The 14900-nt window shown below is 39.9% G+C and overlaps 1 protein-coding gene across 1 annotated transcript in view; it reads right to left on the bottom strand.

Moving 5' to 3' along the window:
• Positions 1-5475: 5475 nt before the first annotated feature.
• Positions 5476-14900, bottom strand: part of Ngly1 (N-glycanase 1) — a 55387-nt gene continuing 45962 nt past the window's right edge. The window contains exons 11-12 of the mRNA XM_027389380.2: positions 6483-6660; positions 5476-6151 (exon numbers count right to left, since the gene is read on the bottom strand). Coding sequence (XP_027245181.1) covers positions 5976-6151; positions 6483-6660 — 354 coding nt within the window. The 3' untranslated portion in view covers positions 5476-5975. The remainder of the gene's footprint in view (positions 6152-6482; positions 6661-14900) is intronic.

The raw sequence follows: 14900 nt of genomic DNA, 5'->3' as shown, positions 1-14900 counted from the left end.
TCTTGGCAGGTGACTTTTATATAGGACTATATGGAAAAATCAATGAATTAATGTCCAAATAAAATGTGAAATGTATTGGTTACCTTCAGATTTTCCACTTGATCTACACAGAACCAGAATATTTTAAACATAGGTTCTTAAAAACATATTGGTAAGGAGTGATTGGCAGGAGACTTCACTGTAGCTGGGGATTTATGGGGTTTGGGACTGGGGTCTGAGGGGTCACGTCCTAGAGAGGCTTTGCCAGATGCACCTGTATAGGAAGTATGGATCTGTACAGACACAGTGGGCACCCCACCTCATTTCTCAATCTACACCCAAATCCAGATTTCATGTTACATACCTTCATTTATAGTCTCCATTGAAAAAGATGGGAGACAAACTGATACTGTGAACCATTGTACACCACTCTAGAAAACAGGAAGAAGACTGGAGAACCATTGCAAACTGTGGTACACTACTCTAGAAAACAGGAAAGAGACCAGAGAACCACTGTGAACTGTTATATACTGCTCTAGAAATCAGGAAGAAGACTGGACACAAACTGATACTGTGAACTGTTGTACACCACTCTAGAAAACAGGAAGGAGCTCTTAAATAGTAAGTTGGGGAAAATATTGAAGCTGGGAGTTGTGGCACAGATATACAAAAAGTAAAATCCTGTAACTCTGGGAGCTTAGGCTGTTCCATAGCCCACCGTCCCCTAGGTCAAAAGGGTGCTAAAGAAATTTACAGAATGAGTTGTGAAGCCAAGGTTGGCTACTGATACGATCAGCTTGTTCCCTAACCATAAATACAGCAAACATCTAGAGAAAAAAAAAAAACACTAACATGGGAGAGAGATGAGATTAACAAGGCACTAGAATTCAGAAACAGAGGTAGCTCTGAAAGAGTGAGCACTGGAATGTTCCAGTATTTTCAAGGGCAGAGAAGACATTGTCATCACTAATTGTCGACAAGTGGATAAAGAAGCAAATAACTGTACTATATGTTAAACATAAACATCAAAACAATGAACTCATGCAACAGAAGAGATGAAGAGGTAGGTGTGCACACCTAAGAGTCCACATGTTATTAAAATCACCAATGTACTTTTGTTGTTGTATTTTTTTTTTTTTTTGAGACAAGTTTTCTCCATGTAACTTTGGAGCCTGTCCTGGAATTCTGTCTGTAGATTTGCTTACCTCTGCCTCCTGAATGCTGGGATTAAAGGTGTGTGCCACCACTGCCCAGCTCCAACATACTCCTAATATTAGCATGTAGTCTTATTTAGAAACATAAGTAAACAGAAAGTGAAGCAGAAAACAAAAATAGCTAAGGAAAGTGGCATCTGAAAAACCAACTTCACGAGCTAACATGGAAATGTAAATTAAAACTAGATATTTTCCATCCTCCAGAATTGTAAAAATAGCTCTGCTATTTTTGTTATCTATTGCTGCATAACAAAATCACTCTGTGTGCCTTAAGGTCACTGATTCTCGAGGCTCTGGAATGTGCCAGGAATGTAGTGGTCCTGGCCCTGAGTGAGACAGCTCTGACCTGGGCAGCATGCTTTCAGGAGGCTGCAGTTTCAGAGCCACTCTGAAAAGGCCTGTTGTTCCTAGCTGTTGAAGAGAGGCTTCACCTTTTCTTGAGTTGGCTAGATGATCCCAGTGTCACAGAGACTAGCTTTTCCAGAGTCAGCAATCCAAGACAGCCAAGGCCTTTAATGCCGACCGAGCCTCAGAAGACCACATGACTGCTTTCATCAGCTGATGAGACATAAGAGCCAGCTCTAATTTTGTGTGGAAGGAGAACAAGAGCATGGGACTGTGGAGGCGGGCTATACTGGCTGGCTGCCATTGCTGCAATTTAGCTTTTGCAAAAAAGGAAGGACAGAGCTGTCCTTTCACACCATTGCTAAGTATATAGCTACCAACATTTTGAATGCACATATCTTTGTATATGTTCTATGTGGAAAGTGTAGGATGTTCAACATAGTAATGCTCGCAATTTAAAAAAGGGAAAGTGGAACTCTGTAAATAGAGGGACATGTATTCATTATAAAATACTGTGCTGTCAAATGAGGAGACTGACTAGAAATGGACTGATTTCTAAAACAATGCTATGAAACTGCACATTCATTTTAGATAGAGGAAAAACACAACACATGAAAGCTGCTCTGTGTGCACATAGGTGCAGGTCCACAGAACATCTGGAATCTTGTTAGTCACTTCAGGAAATGGTGTAGAGTTAGGGCTGGATGCAGCATTTTTGATATCCAAGACTATCTTGTTTGAATTTAGCTAATATAACTTTAAGAATTTAAACATTTGAAAAAGGGGTAAACTAGCCTGAGAGCAACCCAGTGTGTTTCTGTGACATGCCTTGCTAGGCCTTATAGTAACTATTTAGCCTTTCTGAAACTCCTGCTGACTTACTTATGAATTTCCTATTAGTTAAAAATTGCAATTTCTAAATAAGTTTTTAGAAAACTAAGAGGCTAGGTGTGGTGGTTCTTCCTGTAATCCTAGCACTTGGGAAGCTGATGCAGGAGGATTGCACTAAGTCTGAGGCTAGCATGGGATCCAGACACCCTATCTCAAAACAGCAAAGGCTTGAGAGGGGAGAATTAAGGAAGAGAGTAAGATCTCACTTGTTGGCAGTTAGCTTCTTCCATTTAGACTTCCAATTTGATGTCTGTACACTGGGGATAAGACATTACCTACCACCTAGTGTTGTTAAAGCAGTTTGGGGAATCTAGAGGGAATAGCTGTGTGTAATAAATCAACAGCAACTTGTATTGGCTTAGTTTTCATTTTTCTCAAAAGTATTTAAGGAAGGCATGCTTGAATCTCTTAGTTTGTGAGATTTTCTCAGAAATAAGGAAAACCACAACACCATACTTCCTTTTTAAACTTTATTTATATTTTTTTCTGCATACCAATCACAGTTGCCCCTCCCTTCACTCCCCTACTCCCCCCCACCCCCCACACTCCTCAGATAGGATAAGACCTCCCATGGGGAGTCAATGATGTCTGTCCCATCACCACATTGATGCAGGACCAAGGCCTTTCCCACTGTGTCTAGGCTGAGCAAGGTATTCCTCCACAGAGAATGGGCTCCAAAAAGTCAGTTCATGCTCTAGGGATAAATCCTGGTCCCACTGCCAGTGGCCCCACAAACAGCCCACTGTCACCTGCATTCAGGGGGCCTAGTTCAGCCCTATTCAGGTTTCCCAGATGTCAGTCCAGATTCAGTGAGCACCCACTAGCTCAAGTCAGCTGTTTCTGTGGGTTTCCCCATCATGGTCTTGATCCCTTTGCTCATATTACAACACCACACTTGAATTACAATACACCTTCAGAATTGAGAATAGCTTATAGAGAAGTTACTAGTTCTAAGAACAACTACACTTTTCCCGGTGAACACTGCTATTAAAGTATCCCAGAAACATCCATAAAATGAACTCCCCAGTCTATAGCCTTACATTTCAGGAAGAAGGAATTGGAACAGAATCTTGTCTGTTTTGCCATTTACTAAACTCTTTGGACAAGTAATTTAACTTCTTTGGTCTTGAGCTTTTTGTAGTGAAAAAAATGACAAGTTTGAGCTAAAATTATCTCTAATCTTATGGACATCAAAATTCCACCACAAGGTGAATGTTTCTGTAGGTGTCTCTCAGTCACAGGCACTCATTGCCTTGTAGATTGATCAAAGCATCAGATGTCTGCATGCTTTGAGGACATAATCTTTAACAAACCACCAACACTAAACAACACTGCAGCAGAAAGCAGTGTCAATGAAACTGATTGTGGTGGTGGTTGGGTGATGTGGGATTTATAAGCCTATTATGAATGATGACCACCAGGGCACATGGTGAAGCTATCAAAAGCAGTATCAAGGGGCCTGGCCTGGTGTTATTCCTGGTCCCCTATATGCATTCAGCAGCTACACAGAAGAGGGTTAACAAGTGAGGGAGCTTGATCACTCTGCAGTGTGCCCTCTGTGAGTGCCTGGACTATCATTGAGGCTGGACCATGACTCTATGCAGTGTGCCCTCTGTGAGTGCCTGGACTATCATCCAGGCTGGACCATGACTCTATGCAGTGTGCCCTCTGTGAGTGCCTGGACTATTAGTGAGGTTTGACCATATCTCTATGCAGTGTGCCCTCTGTGAGTGCCTGGACTATTAGTGAGGTTTGACCATGACTCTATGAAGTGTGCCCTCTGTGAGTGGCTGGACTGTCAGCAGGGCTGGACCATGTCTCTATGAAGTGTGCCCTCTGGTGAGTGCCTGGACTGTCATCGAGGCTGGACTGTCAGCTCACTTACCTAGATCAATTTGCCTAGCTTACCAGCTTCCTTACTAGTGTCAGTGTTTGAATATTATTAGCATTTATTAGACTCTCTGCACTGAAACTCTTCTTGGGAGACAAATATTTAAGTGTTGAACTTGGGAGTATCTCAGTGCTAAAGCACCTCCCTAGTGTACGCAAGGCCCTGTGTTCAATCTCCAAATGTCCAACTGCCCTTTCTCCTCAGTTTCCTATGCAAGGACTCAGTAAAGCATAGAAGTATCTCTGCAGGGATGAAATAGTGTCAGTTGTATTTCAACAAGTCTAGCACCATCTTACTGATAGAGAGCTGCAGACCTGAAGGTTTCCAGATCTCAGGGTTGACCCCTGAAGCCCAACTGAGCTCATACACTCACCAAGTCACACTCACCAAGCCACAGCTGCTGTCCAGTCTCTCCAGCTGCAGGTGCTTAGCCACTGAGACTGCTACAAATAATTCAAAGTCTGAGAGTTCCATAAAATTAATATTCAAGACATATCAACAAGTTAGTTACATAGGCTATTTAAAAATTAAACAAGGCAGATGCTTTTAAAGACAGAGTCTCATGTAGCCAAGTGTAGCCTTATTTCTTTCTTGGTCCTCCTTTATTCGGTTTATCTAAGTTTTTAAAATATAGGGTTATGCTAGAACATATTTATGAGAAAAAGAGAAATACATCCTTTTAGCAAGGGAGTAATTCTCAAAAGTTGGCCTACTATTTAAGAGTTGGTAAATAGCTAAAGATGCTGATTTAAATGGGAGAGATGAAGTTTAATAATTTCTTCTGTTTTTCTCTCTACAAGATTCTAACATTTTTTATTATTTGGCATTAAATCCTATAGCTAAAAACAGATTCATGGTGAGCTACTGTAGCTCAGGCATGTCTCAAAGCTATATTTGCTTTTTGTCCAACAGCTTCAGATCTCATTCACATTACTTAACTTTCTCATACACTACAGTTTCAAAGTCAAGAATATTTTATTCGAGGTAGCTCATAACTCAAAGCTACCAAAGTTCCCATACATTATGGCGTTTACAATGTATCTTTTATTTTAACCTATATTAAATGTTTTCATAACCTGTGTGTACTGAGGTAGTTTTCAATATTCATGGTACCCATAAAAGCCTGTTTTAGTCAAGATAAACACTGACAAGATGTTAAGACAAAATAAACTGCTTTATTTTTTAACTGTCCATACATTTACAATCATAGAAACCTTCATGCATATAACTTAAAAGAGATACTTGACTTTCATATTTATTCAAATTAAGAATGTTAGGGAAATCTAATCAGAAAATGTTAAGTGACTAATAGCCCCAGATTTTATCAGTCATGAGCAGCATTTAATCATGAATACCATTATTTTCTTTTACAACCCTACTAACAGTGTTTAGATTAGAATTTCATATGGTTATTTTATGCCAAATATCTTATGCCAAAGTCTAGTCACAGATAGAAGTAAGTTTTTAATTGAAGATTTCTTATGGTCCATACCATGAAGATATATTTTAATGAGGATTACATGATGTATAGCCAGCAAAAGAAACCTGTTGGTCAGGGTTGTGAACTGCCAACTAGATGCGCACTGAGCTAACACACTACTGGAGGCTATGGCCGGTCCCTGATTGTGGTCAACTTTTCCCTGAAGTTCAGGCTTTCAGAAGTCACTGAGTTCTATAATTATCTCCAAGCCATTTTCTCCATGGTCACTTAGGCTTTGCCTAAACAGCTGGGTATGTTGCCAAGCAACATCTCCCTGTCCTCTGCTCAATTCTGCTTCCAACGTAACTTCTGTGGCACCAGAAAAATCATTATAGGAACGTAGATTTTTATCTGTTGGAGGGAAAAAAAGAATTTACACTTGAATTTTGGTAATTTGAAAAACATCAAGAGTTTTGGAATGCACTTCTTATAGGACTGACAAAGTTAAAAATCAACCCTTACAAAGCAGATTATTTTTCTTTACAGAAGAAATTTATCCTTTGGAGCAAAGAAATGATTTTTCTTCCTGCATTTGTTTTACCACACATGCACACAAAACCCCCATCAATGTGTCTAATACAAAATGAGATTAAATATTTTACCACAGTAATATGAGTAACTCTTTGGTACAACTCAGTTCAATGCATGCAGCTCACAGCCTGTTGAGTACTCTGGCACCCACCTCCCAGCAGGTTGACTTGAGCTGTATCAGACCGTAGTTTCCACCTCACAGATCCATTCTCAAAGCTTTGGCTACTCGTTCTGATGGAAATGTTATCTATTTTCAGGCCAGCTGACCCACACTCAAACTTCCAGGAAATATAAGCAAAAGATGATCCTTCCTTTCGGGCCAAATACACCTAGAAAGTCAGGGCAAGTGGGAGGAATTTTTGGAAGAAATCAAACAGTGTAGAAAACTAAAGTCTTATCCACTGCAGGATACTTTGAACAAACAATAATTAAAAATCAAGTTTTCCTGACTAAAAAGATTGTGTTATCATTTGTTTGTTGCCATCAACAGCATTTCCTGTGGCATCTTTTGGAATTTAGAAAGTTATTAGAGTATATGTATTCCCTAAACTACATAAAGAAAGCATGGAGAGGAACACTGACCATGAGTTGCCCCTTAACTCATCTCTCAGTCAGGATTTTCATATGTACTTTCCTACAGTGAGGTCATAGCCTCTCAAAGGACATGACATCTGCTCAGCCACCATTAAGGGCTGCCTTTCTAGTACACCCCCTGCTCGCTCACAAGCAGCGCTCCTTCCCACTTTAGATAGCCATGGTTTAAGGAGCCCAGGTCTTCTGGCTGTTTCTAGTATACCCCTGTCACAGGAGCCCTCTGTATTTGTCATGAGACCCACATCTGTACCTAGTCCTCTGCAGGCTGACCCACTCACTTGGGCTGGAGTCTAGGATTCTCCCTCTATTAGCCCCTCTTCTATTTGGACTCCACAACACCTCTGTGTATCTGTATGAGAGAAAGAACAGCTCTGAAAAAGACCCTGCCCTCACCACGCTGCACTAGCCATATAGTATAACACTTGCATCTTGCTGCCCTACCTAATGCTGCTCTATCCTAGCCACCCTCATCAGATTTGAATTTTAAGTCCCACTTCTTCCTCGAAACCCACCCAGTCTAGCATGTATCTCAGGTACCAGGCTCTTGCCTTAAATCTAAACTGTCAGCTTCCAAATCCTTCCAAAATTCCATCATGCCTGGACTTGCCAATCTTTTCTTACTTCAGTGTAATTATTTCTTGGGTTTCTTCCTAATGTACCCACATCAAAAGTGCTCTGGGGGGTACAGGCTCTGGATTCATGGGTGAGAGATTCTAATAAACATGAAATAGTTATCAAGCATTAAAATATGTAATTATGTAACACACAAATGGGCAGATATTCAAATTTGACTAGTTCATTTAGAAACACATAACTGACACTCTTTAAATGTGGAGCAAGTGTTTGCAAGGGACCATGTGAAACATACCTACTATGGCAACGTACTACTTTATATTCTAGTCTCTATCATCAGGTAAAGTTAACCACTATCATCATTCAACTTGTTCTATGTTTTTCCAGGTTAAAAATACTTGTGTGGGTTGTTTCTTGTCAACTTGACACAAAATTAGATATATTTGGGAAGAGGGAATTTTAATTGAGAAAATTACCCTCAAAATGGCAGAAGAAAGTAGAATATAAAGAAAAACACATGGATCTATTGCTCTTAGTTCATATTCAACAATATAATTACAGTTCACATTAATGTGCAAGGGGCTGAAAAACATAACTTACCAGAAGATAAATGCTACCTAGTATAAAATAAGATAGTGTTACTAAAATTCTATGTTTGTAAGAAAACATTCAAGAACACAAATCTGAAAACATACCACAGAAGCTGTGGCTAATGATGAAAACTTTATTCTGCAACAAAGTCTCTGGAAAATGAAGCTGTATTTGGGGCACATTATAGATGAGGAATGATCTGGATAAGGTGAATACAAAACTCAATTAGAATCAGTCTTAGTACCAGATATTCCAGGCTACCAATGTTTAGAAACATGGTAGAATTGAAACCACCACTATAAATACAGCACTAGTCAGTTAAACAAACAAGCAGAAGCAGATTCACAGCTAAGCACTGAGCCAAACTCCTGGAGTTCAGTTGTAGAGAGGGAGGCATCATGGGCAAAGGGGTCAAGACCATGAGGGGGAAACCCACAGAGAACAGCTGACCTGAGCTCATGGACTCCAGACTGACAGCTGGGGAACCTGCATAAGACCGAACTAGGCCCCCTGAATGTGGGTGTCAGTTAGAGAGAGGGCTTGGGCAGTTTAAGGGGCAGCTGGCAGTGGAACCAGTATATATCCCTAGTGCATGAATGGACTTTGGGAGCCCCCCTATAGAGGGATACTGAGGGATACTCTCTCAGCCTCGATACAGGGGGGAGGGCCTTGGTTCTGCCCCAAATGATGTGACAGACTTTGATGACTCCCCCATGGGAGGTCTCACCCTCCCTGGAGAGTGGATGTGGGGTGGGATAGGGGACTGGATGGGGAGATGGTGGGGGGAGTGGGAGGATGAACGGAGAGGGAACTGGGATTGGTATGTAAAATTGTCTTTTAATTTAAATAAAAAATTAAAAAAATTAATACTAGAAAAATCAAGTATTGAGGAAATCTCTGGGCTTAAACACATCTCACCTGAAAAGCAGAAAAGCAATTTTTTTTTTTAGTAATTTAAGTCCATTCTATGTAAAAATATGAATGCTAGATAAATTCATTTGCTTAAAGGGGGGCATTTTTAGCTAAAGCTACAAAATAAACTGGTTACATATATATGCATGAAGGCAAGTCTATGGGGTATGGCCTTGATTAGATAATGTAGGAGGGCCCATGCCTGGTGGTCTTTTGTTGTATAAGAAGGCAAACTGAACTAGCTATGAGGAGCAAGCTAGTAAGCAGCACCCCTCCATGGCCTCTGTTTGAGTTCCTGCCTCCAGATTACTTCCCTGAGTTGCTGCCTGACTTCCCCCAGATGGACTACAAAGGTGTAAGATGGATTCCCTTTCCTCCCCAAGCTGCTTTTGGCAATATTTATCACAGCAACAGAAACCCTAGTGAGGACAATACTCATGAATGTGAGTATTGCCAGAGCTAGACAGCAAGACCCTGCCTCAACCCCACCCCCAGATATGTCTAGTCAACTATTGTTTGCTGTTCATAAGCTCAGATGTGTGGAGCTGTCAAGTGCTCCACTCAAGTTCAGGACAACCTCATTATAGCACCCTGTGGTGTTCACCCTCTGTATGTTCCTCTTGTAGCTATTTGTAAGGAGAACCTGGGACTCGGTGATAGCACCATGTTCCCTGGGAGTCACTGGTCTCAACCATTTTAAACTACTGGGTATCCATCTAAGGATTAGTCATAGCCTGAGTAGCCCTTTAGGAGTGGCTACTAAAAGCTGTTATTTAGGAAAGATAAGCTAAACAAAGGGACTACAGGAGGAAAGGTGTTGGAAAGAACTAAGTCTAGGAGAAAGCAGTGAAGACAGAAATAGACATTTATATCTCAGTAAACATTTCTCAGTTCATCTTTCCCCTAAGGGAGGGTCATAAAGTACAGCCATGTAAAGTCAAGTTAATTTCGAATTACTAGCTTACTCTAAAAATTACTCTTTATTGTACTGTGTGGGTCTGGGTCACAACTTAAGGATTATAAAAGCTGCTGAACATGACTAAAAGAACTCCTTGATTATAAATTTATTTTTTTTTTAGTCTTAAAGGTAGTAGCTTTTAAAATCATAAAACCTTAAGATTCATTAGGGTTTATATTTTTTAATTCATCAATGTCTTAAAAAAACAAACACACTGTGAGCAAATAAAAGGGTATTTATGCTAAAGCAATATAATTTAGAAACAAATAAGACCCTACTTATATTAAAATATTCTTATTTCTTTTTTATACAATATATTCTGTCCATAATTAAATGGTGAAATGATACTTTTAGATGTGGTAGGAATATTTAGTTTGGTAACTTGAAATGCACTAATAGAATTTATAGAAAGACTTTAACTATGGTCATGTCTATGAATAATGAATATCAGCAGGATAAGTAACTCTAACTTATTTAGAAGAGAAAACATTTTTAAGCTCCTAAATTGTGTGTGTGTGTGTGTGTGTGTGTGTGTGTGTGTGTGTGTGTGTGTGTGTGTGTGTGTGTGTGTGTGTGTGTCTGCGTGTCTGTGTGTCTGTGTGTGTGTGTGATGAGTACATGTGACATTGGAGGACAGAAGAGGGGTTCGTATCCCCGGAGCTGTAGTCATAGGCAGTTGTGAGCCCCCTGCAGTGGGTGGTAACTGAGCTTGCATCCTCTACAAGAGCAGCATATGTTCATGCACTTTGAGCCAGCTTGCTGGCCCCTGTAGGTTGTTTTTAACTTCCTACCTCATGGACTAATCTCTGTTTACTGGGTTTTTAATTTATAGGCTTCATTCCCAGTGTGCAGATTTGTATGTACTCTGGGTGTACTGAAGAGTGAGTGCTGCTCTCTGACCTTAGTAGAAACTCTAGTAAAACTGGAAAACATGGAGCTTTTTCTCCAGCAACCCAACCCAGCCCTCTTTGGCATCTGCACTTACACCAAGGCATATACAAACTGTGGGTGAGGTGTATGCCGTGAAATATACAAACAGATCGAGATTTCAGGACTGAGAAACATATGCTGTGACTTTCTCATCTGGCTTTTAGTGAGGGTTGAAGAACTTCTTCAGCTTGGACTGCTGAGGTTCACTCTAAGTTTCCCATTCATTGCATAGGCACTCTGTAGGCACCCTTCCCACAGATGCCCAGAAGAACAGCTGTACTTCACAGGACTTTTCACTGCTAGCACACTGGCATTGCTTATGAATCCTAATTTTGGTTGTTCTATTTTATTGCTGAAGTTAAAATGAATCCACTTTCAGGTAACCTGTATTGAAATCCTTCTGTGCTATTTCTGACTCATTCCACCTCTAGCTTCTGGAGTTACCTCCTTGGGGAACTAGTATAATCATGACATTCACCTGCCTGAGCACCCCACACTGACGGGGCAGGTCTTTCTGTATGCTGTGAATATGTTTATCTTAATGGTTGGTAAATAAATGCTGATTGGCCAGTAGTCAGGTAGGAATTATAGGTGGGGCTACCAGACTAGGAATGTTGGAAGAGGAGTCCAGAGAGAAATGCCATGTAGCTGCCAAAGGGGTAACATGTCCAAGCATTATGGGTAAGCCACAGCCTCATAGTAATACACAGTTTAATAGAAATGGGTTAATAATTAAGAGAGAGCTAGCCAATAAGAAGCCTGAGTCATTTGCCAAACAGTTTATAATTATTAGAAGACTGTGTGTTTATTTGGGACTGAAGGGTGGTGAGACCAGGTGGAACAGGAAGCCCCGTCTACACCATACTTTCTGACTAAATAACTGTGAGGTAATTTGAGTTCTTGAGGTCTGACAATGTTTTACCCCTCAAATTTCATTCCCCACCACTCTGCACATTCCTTTTCACATACTGTTCCCCGAGCACATGTTTCCCACCTCTATACTTCACTACTTACTATTTCCATGATGCTAAACACTCTGCTTCATATCTTCTGAAGACGAAAAACTCTCCCTGATTGTTTTCTTACAAAAGCATACCCAAATCTTATTTCTGAATGAGGAAGATAAGGCTTTAAAAAAAATTTTTCCCTCAAAAAAAGAAATTAAAGATTTCTTAGAATTCAATGAGAATGCAGACACAACATAGCCAAACTTACAGGACACTTTGAAAGCACTAAAATGCCAACATGAAGAAATGTGAGAATAATCACACTAGAGAATTAACAGCAAAACTGAAAGCTTTAGAACACAAAGAAGCCAGGAGGAGCAGATGCCAGGAAATAATCAAATTGAGGGCTGAAATCAATAAAGTGGAAACTAGGAAAACAATACAAAGAATCAATATAACGAAGAGTTGGTTCTTTAAGAAAATCAACAAGATAGACAAACCTTTATCCAAACTTACCAAAGAGCAGAGAGTGAACATGCAAATTAATAAAATCAGGAATGAAAAGGGGGACATAACAACAGACACAGAAAAAATCCAGAGAATCATCAGGACATACTTTGAAAACCTGAATTCTTCAAAATGTGAAAATCTAAAGGAAATGGACAATTTTCTGGATAGATTTCACTTACCAAAATTAAATCAAGAACAGATATTAGACCTGTAACCCCTAATGAAATAGAGGCAGTTATCAAAAGTCTTCCAACCAAAAAAAGCCCAGGGCCAGATGGCTTCAGTGCGGAAATTCAAGGAAAAGCTAATACCAATACTCCTCAAAGTATTCCACATAATAGAAGCAGAAGGGTCACTGCCAAACTCTTTTTAAGAGGCTTCAATAACCTTGATACTCAAGCTACGCAAAGAAACAAGTAAGAAAAGAGAACTACAGATCAATATCCCTCATGAACATTGATGCAAAAATACTCAATAAAATACTGGAAAATTGAATCCAAGAACGCATTAGAGAAATCATCCACCATGACCAAGTAGGCTTCATCCCAGGGATGCAAGGATGGGTCAACATATGAAAATCCATCAATGTAATCCACCATATAAAAAGACTGAGGGAAAAAATCCACATGATCATCTCACTAGCTGCTGAAAAATCCTTTGACAAAATCTAACACCCCTTCATGATAAAGATCTTGGAGATATCAGGGATGACAGGAACATACCTTAACATAATAAAAGCAATATACAGCAAGCCAACAGCCAACATCAAATTAAATGGAGAGAAACTCAATGCAATTCCTCTAAAATCAGGGACAAGACAAGGCAGTCAACTCTCTCCAAATCTCTTCAATACTGTCCTTGATGTTCTAGCTAGAGCAATAAGACAAAAAAGGAGATCAAAGGGATACAAATTGGAAAGGAAGAAGTCAAGCTTTCACTGTTTGCAGATGATATGATAGTTGACATAAGTGAACCAAAAAACTCTACCAGGGAACTCCTGCAGCTAATAAACACCTTCAGCAAAGTGGCAGGATACAAGATTAACTCAAAAAAATCTGTAGCTCTACTATATACAGATGACACATTGGTGGAGAAAGAAATCAGAGAAACATCACCCTTTACAATTGCCACAAACAACATAAAATACCTTGGGGTAACACTAACCAAAAAAGTGAAAGACCTGTATAGTAAGAACTTTGAGTTTTAAAGAAAGAAATTAAAGAAGTTACCAGAAAATGGAAGGATCACCCATGTTCTTGGATAGGTAGGATCAACATAGTAAAAGTGGCAATCTTGCCAAAAACCATCTACAGATTCAATGCAATCTCCATCAAAATTCCAGCACAATTCTTCACAGACATTGAAAAAACAGTACTTGACTTTATATGGGAAAACAAAAGACCCAGGATAGCCAAAACAACCCTGTACAATAAAGGAACTTCCCGGGACATCACCATCCCTGACTTCAAGCTCTATTACAGAGCTATAGTCCTGAAAACAGCTTGGTATTGGCACAAAAATAGACAGGGAGACCAATGGAATCAAGTTGAAAACCCTGGTATTAACTCATACACCTATGAATACCTGATTTTTGACAAAGAAGCTAAATTTACACAATGGAATAAAGAAATCATCTTCAACAAATGGTGCTGGCATAACTGGATGCTGGCATGTAGAAGACTGCAGATAGATCCATGTCTATCACCATGCACAAAATGTAAGTCCAAATGGATCAAAGACCTCAACATAAATCCAGCCACACTGAACCTATCAGAAGACAAAGTGGGAAATACCCTTGAATTAATTGGTACAGGAGACCACTTCCTGAACATCACTCCAGTAGCACAGACATTGAGATGAACAATGGATAAATGGGACCTCCTGAAACCAAGAAGCTTCTGTAAGGCAAAAGACACAGTCAGCAAGACAAAACGCCAGCCCACAGAATTGGAAAAGACATTCACCAACCCTACATCTGACAGAGGGCTGATCACCAAAATATACAATGAACTCAAGAAGCTAGCCACCAAAACACCAAACAATGTAATTAAAAAGTGGAGTGCAGAACTAAATAGAGAATTCTCAACATAGGAATCTAAACTGGTTGGAAGATACTTGAGAAAGTGCTCAACATCCTTAGCCATCAGGAAAATCCAGCTCAAAACCACTCTGAGATACCATCTTACTCCTGTCAGAATGGCTAAAATAAAAAACACCAATGACAGTTTATTCTGGAGCGCATGTAGAGAAAGAGGAACACTCCTCCACTGCTGGTGGGAGTGCCAACTTGTACAGCCACTTTGGAAATCAGTATGGCGACTCCTTAGGAAAATGGGAATCAGTCTACCAAAAGATCCAGCAACTCCACTCTTAGGCATATACCCAAAAGAAGCACATTCATACAACAAGGACATCTGTTCAACGATGTTCACAGCAGTACTATTTGTAATGGCCAGAACCTGGAAGCATCCTAGATGCCCCTCAATGGTAGAATGGTTAGAGAAAATATGGTACATTTACACAATGGAGTACTACTAAGCAGAAAAAAAAAACA

The sequence above is a fragment of the Cricetulus griseus genome (genome assembly GCF_003668045.3).
Source record: "Cricetulus griseus strain 17A/GY chromosome 1 unlocalized genomic scaffold, alternate assembly CriGri-PICRH-1.0 chr1_1, whole genome shotgun sequence".
Classification (NCBI taxonomy): domain Eukaryota; kingdom Metazoa; phylum Chordata; class Mammalia; order Rodentia; family Cricetidae; genus Cricetulus; species Cricetulus griseus.
The sequence above is the reverse complement of the archived record's forward strand: the minus strand, read 5'-3'. Positions and strand labels throughout refer to the sequence as shown.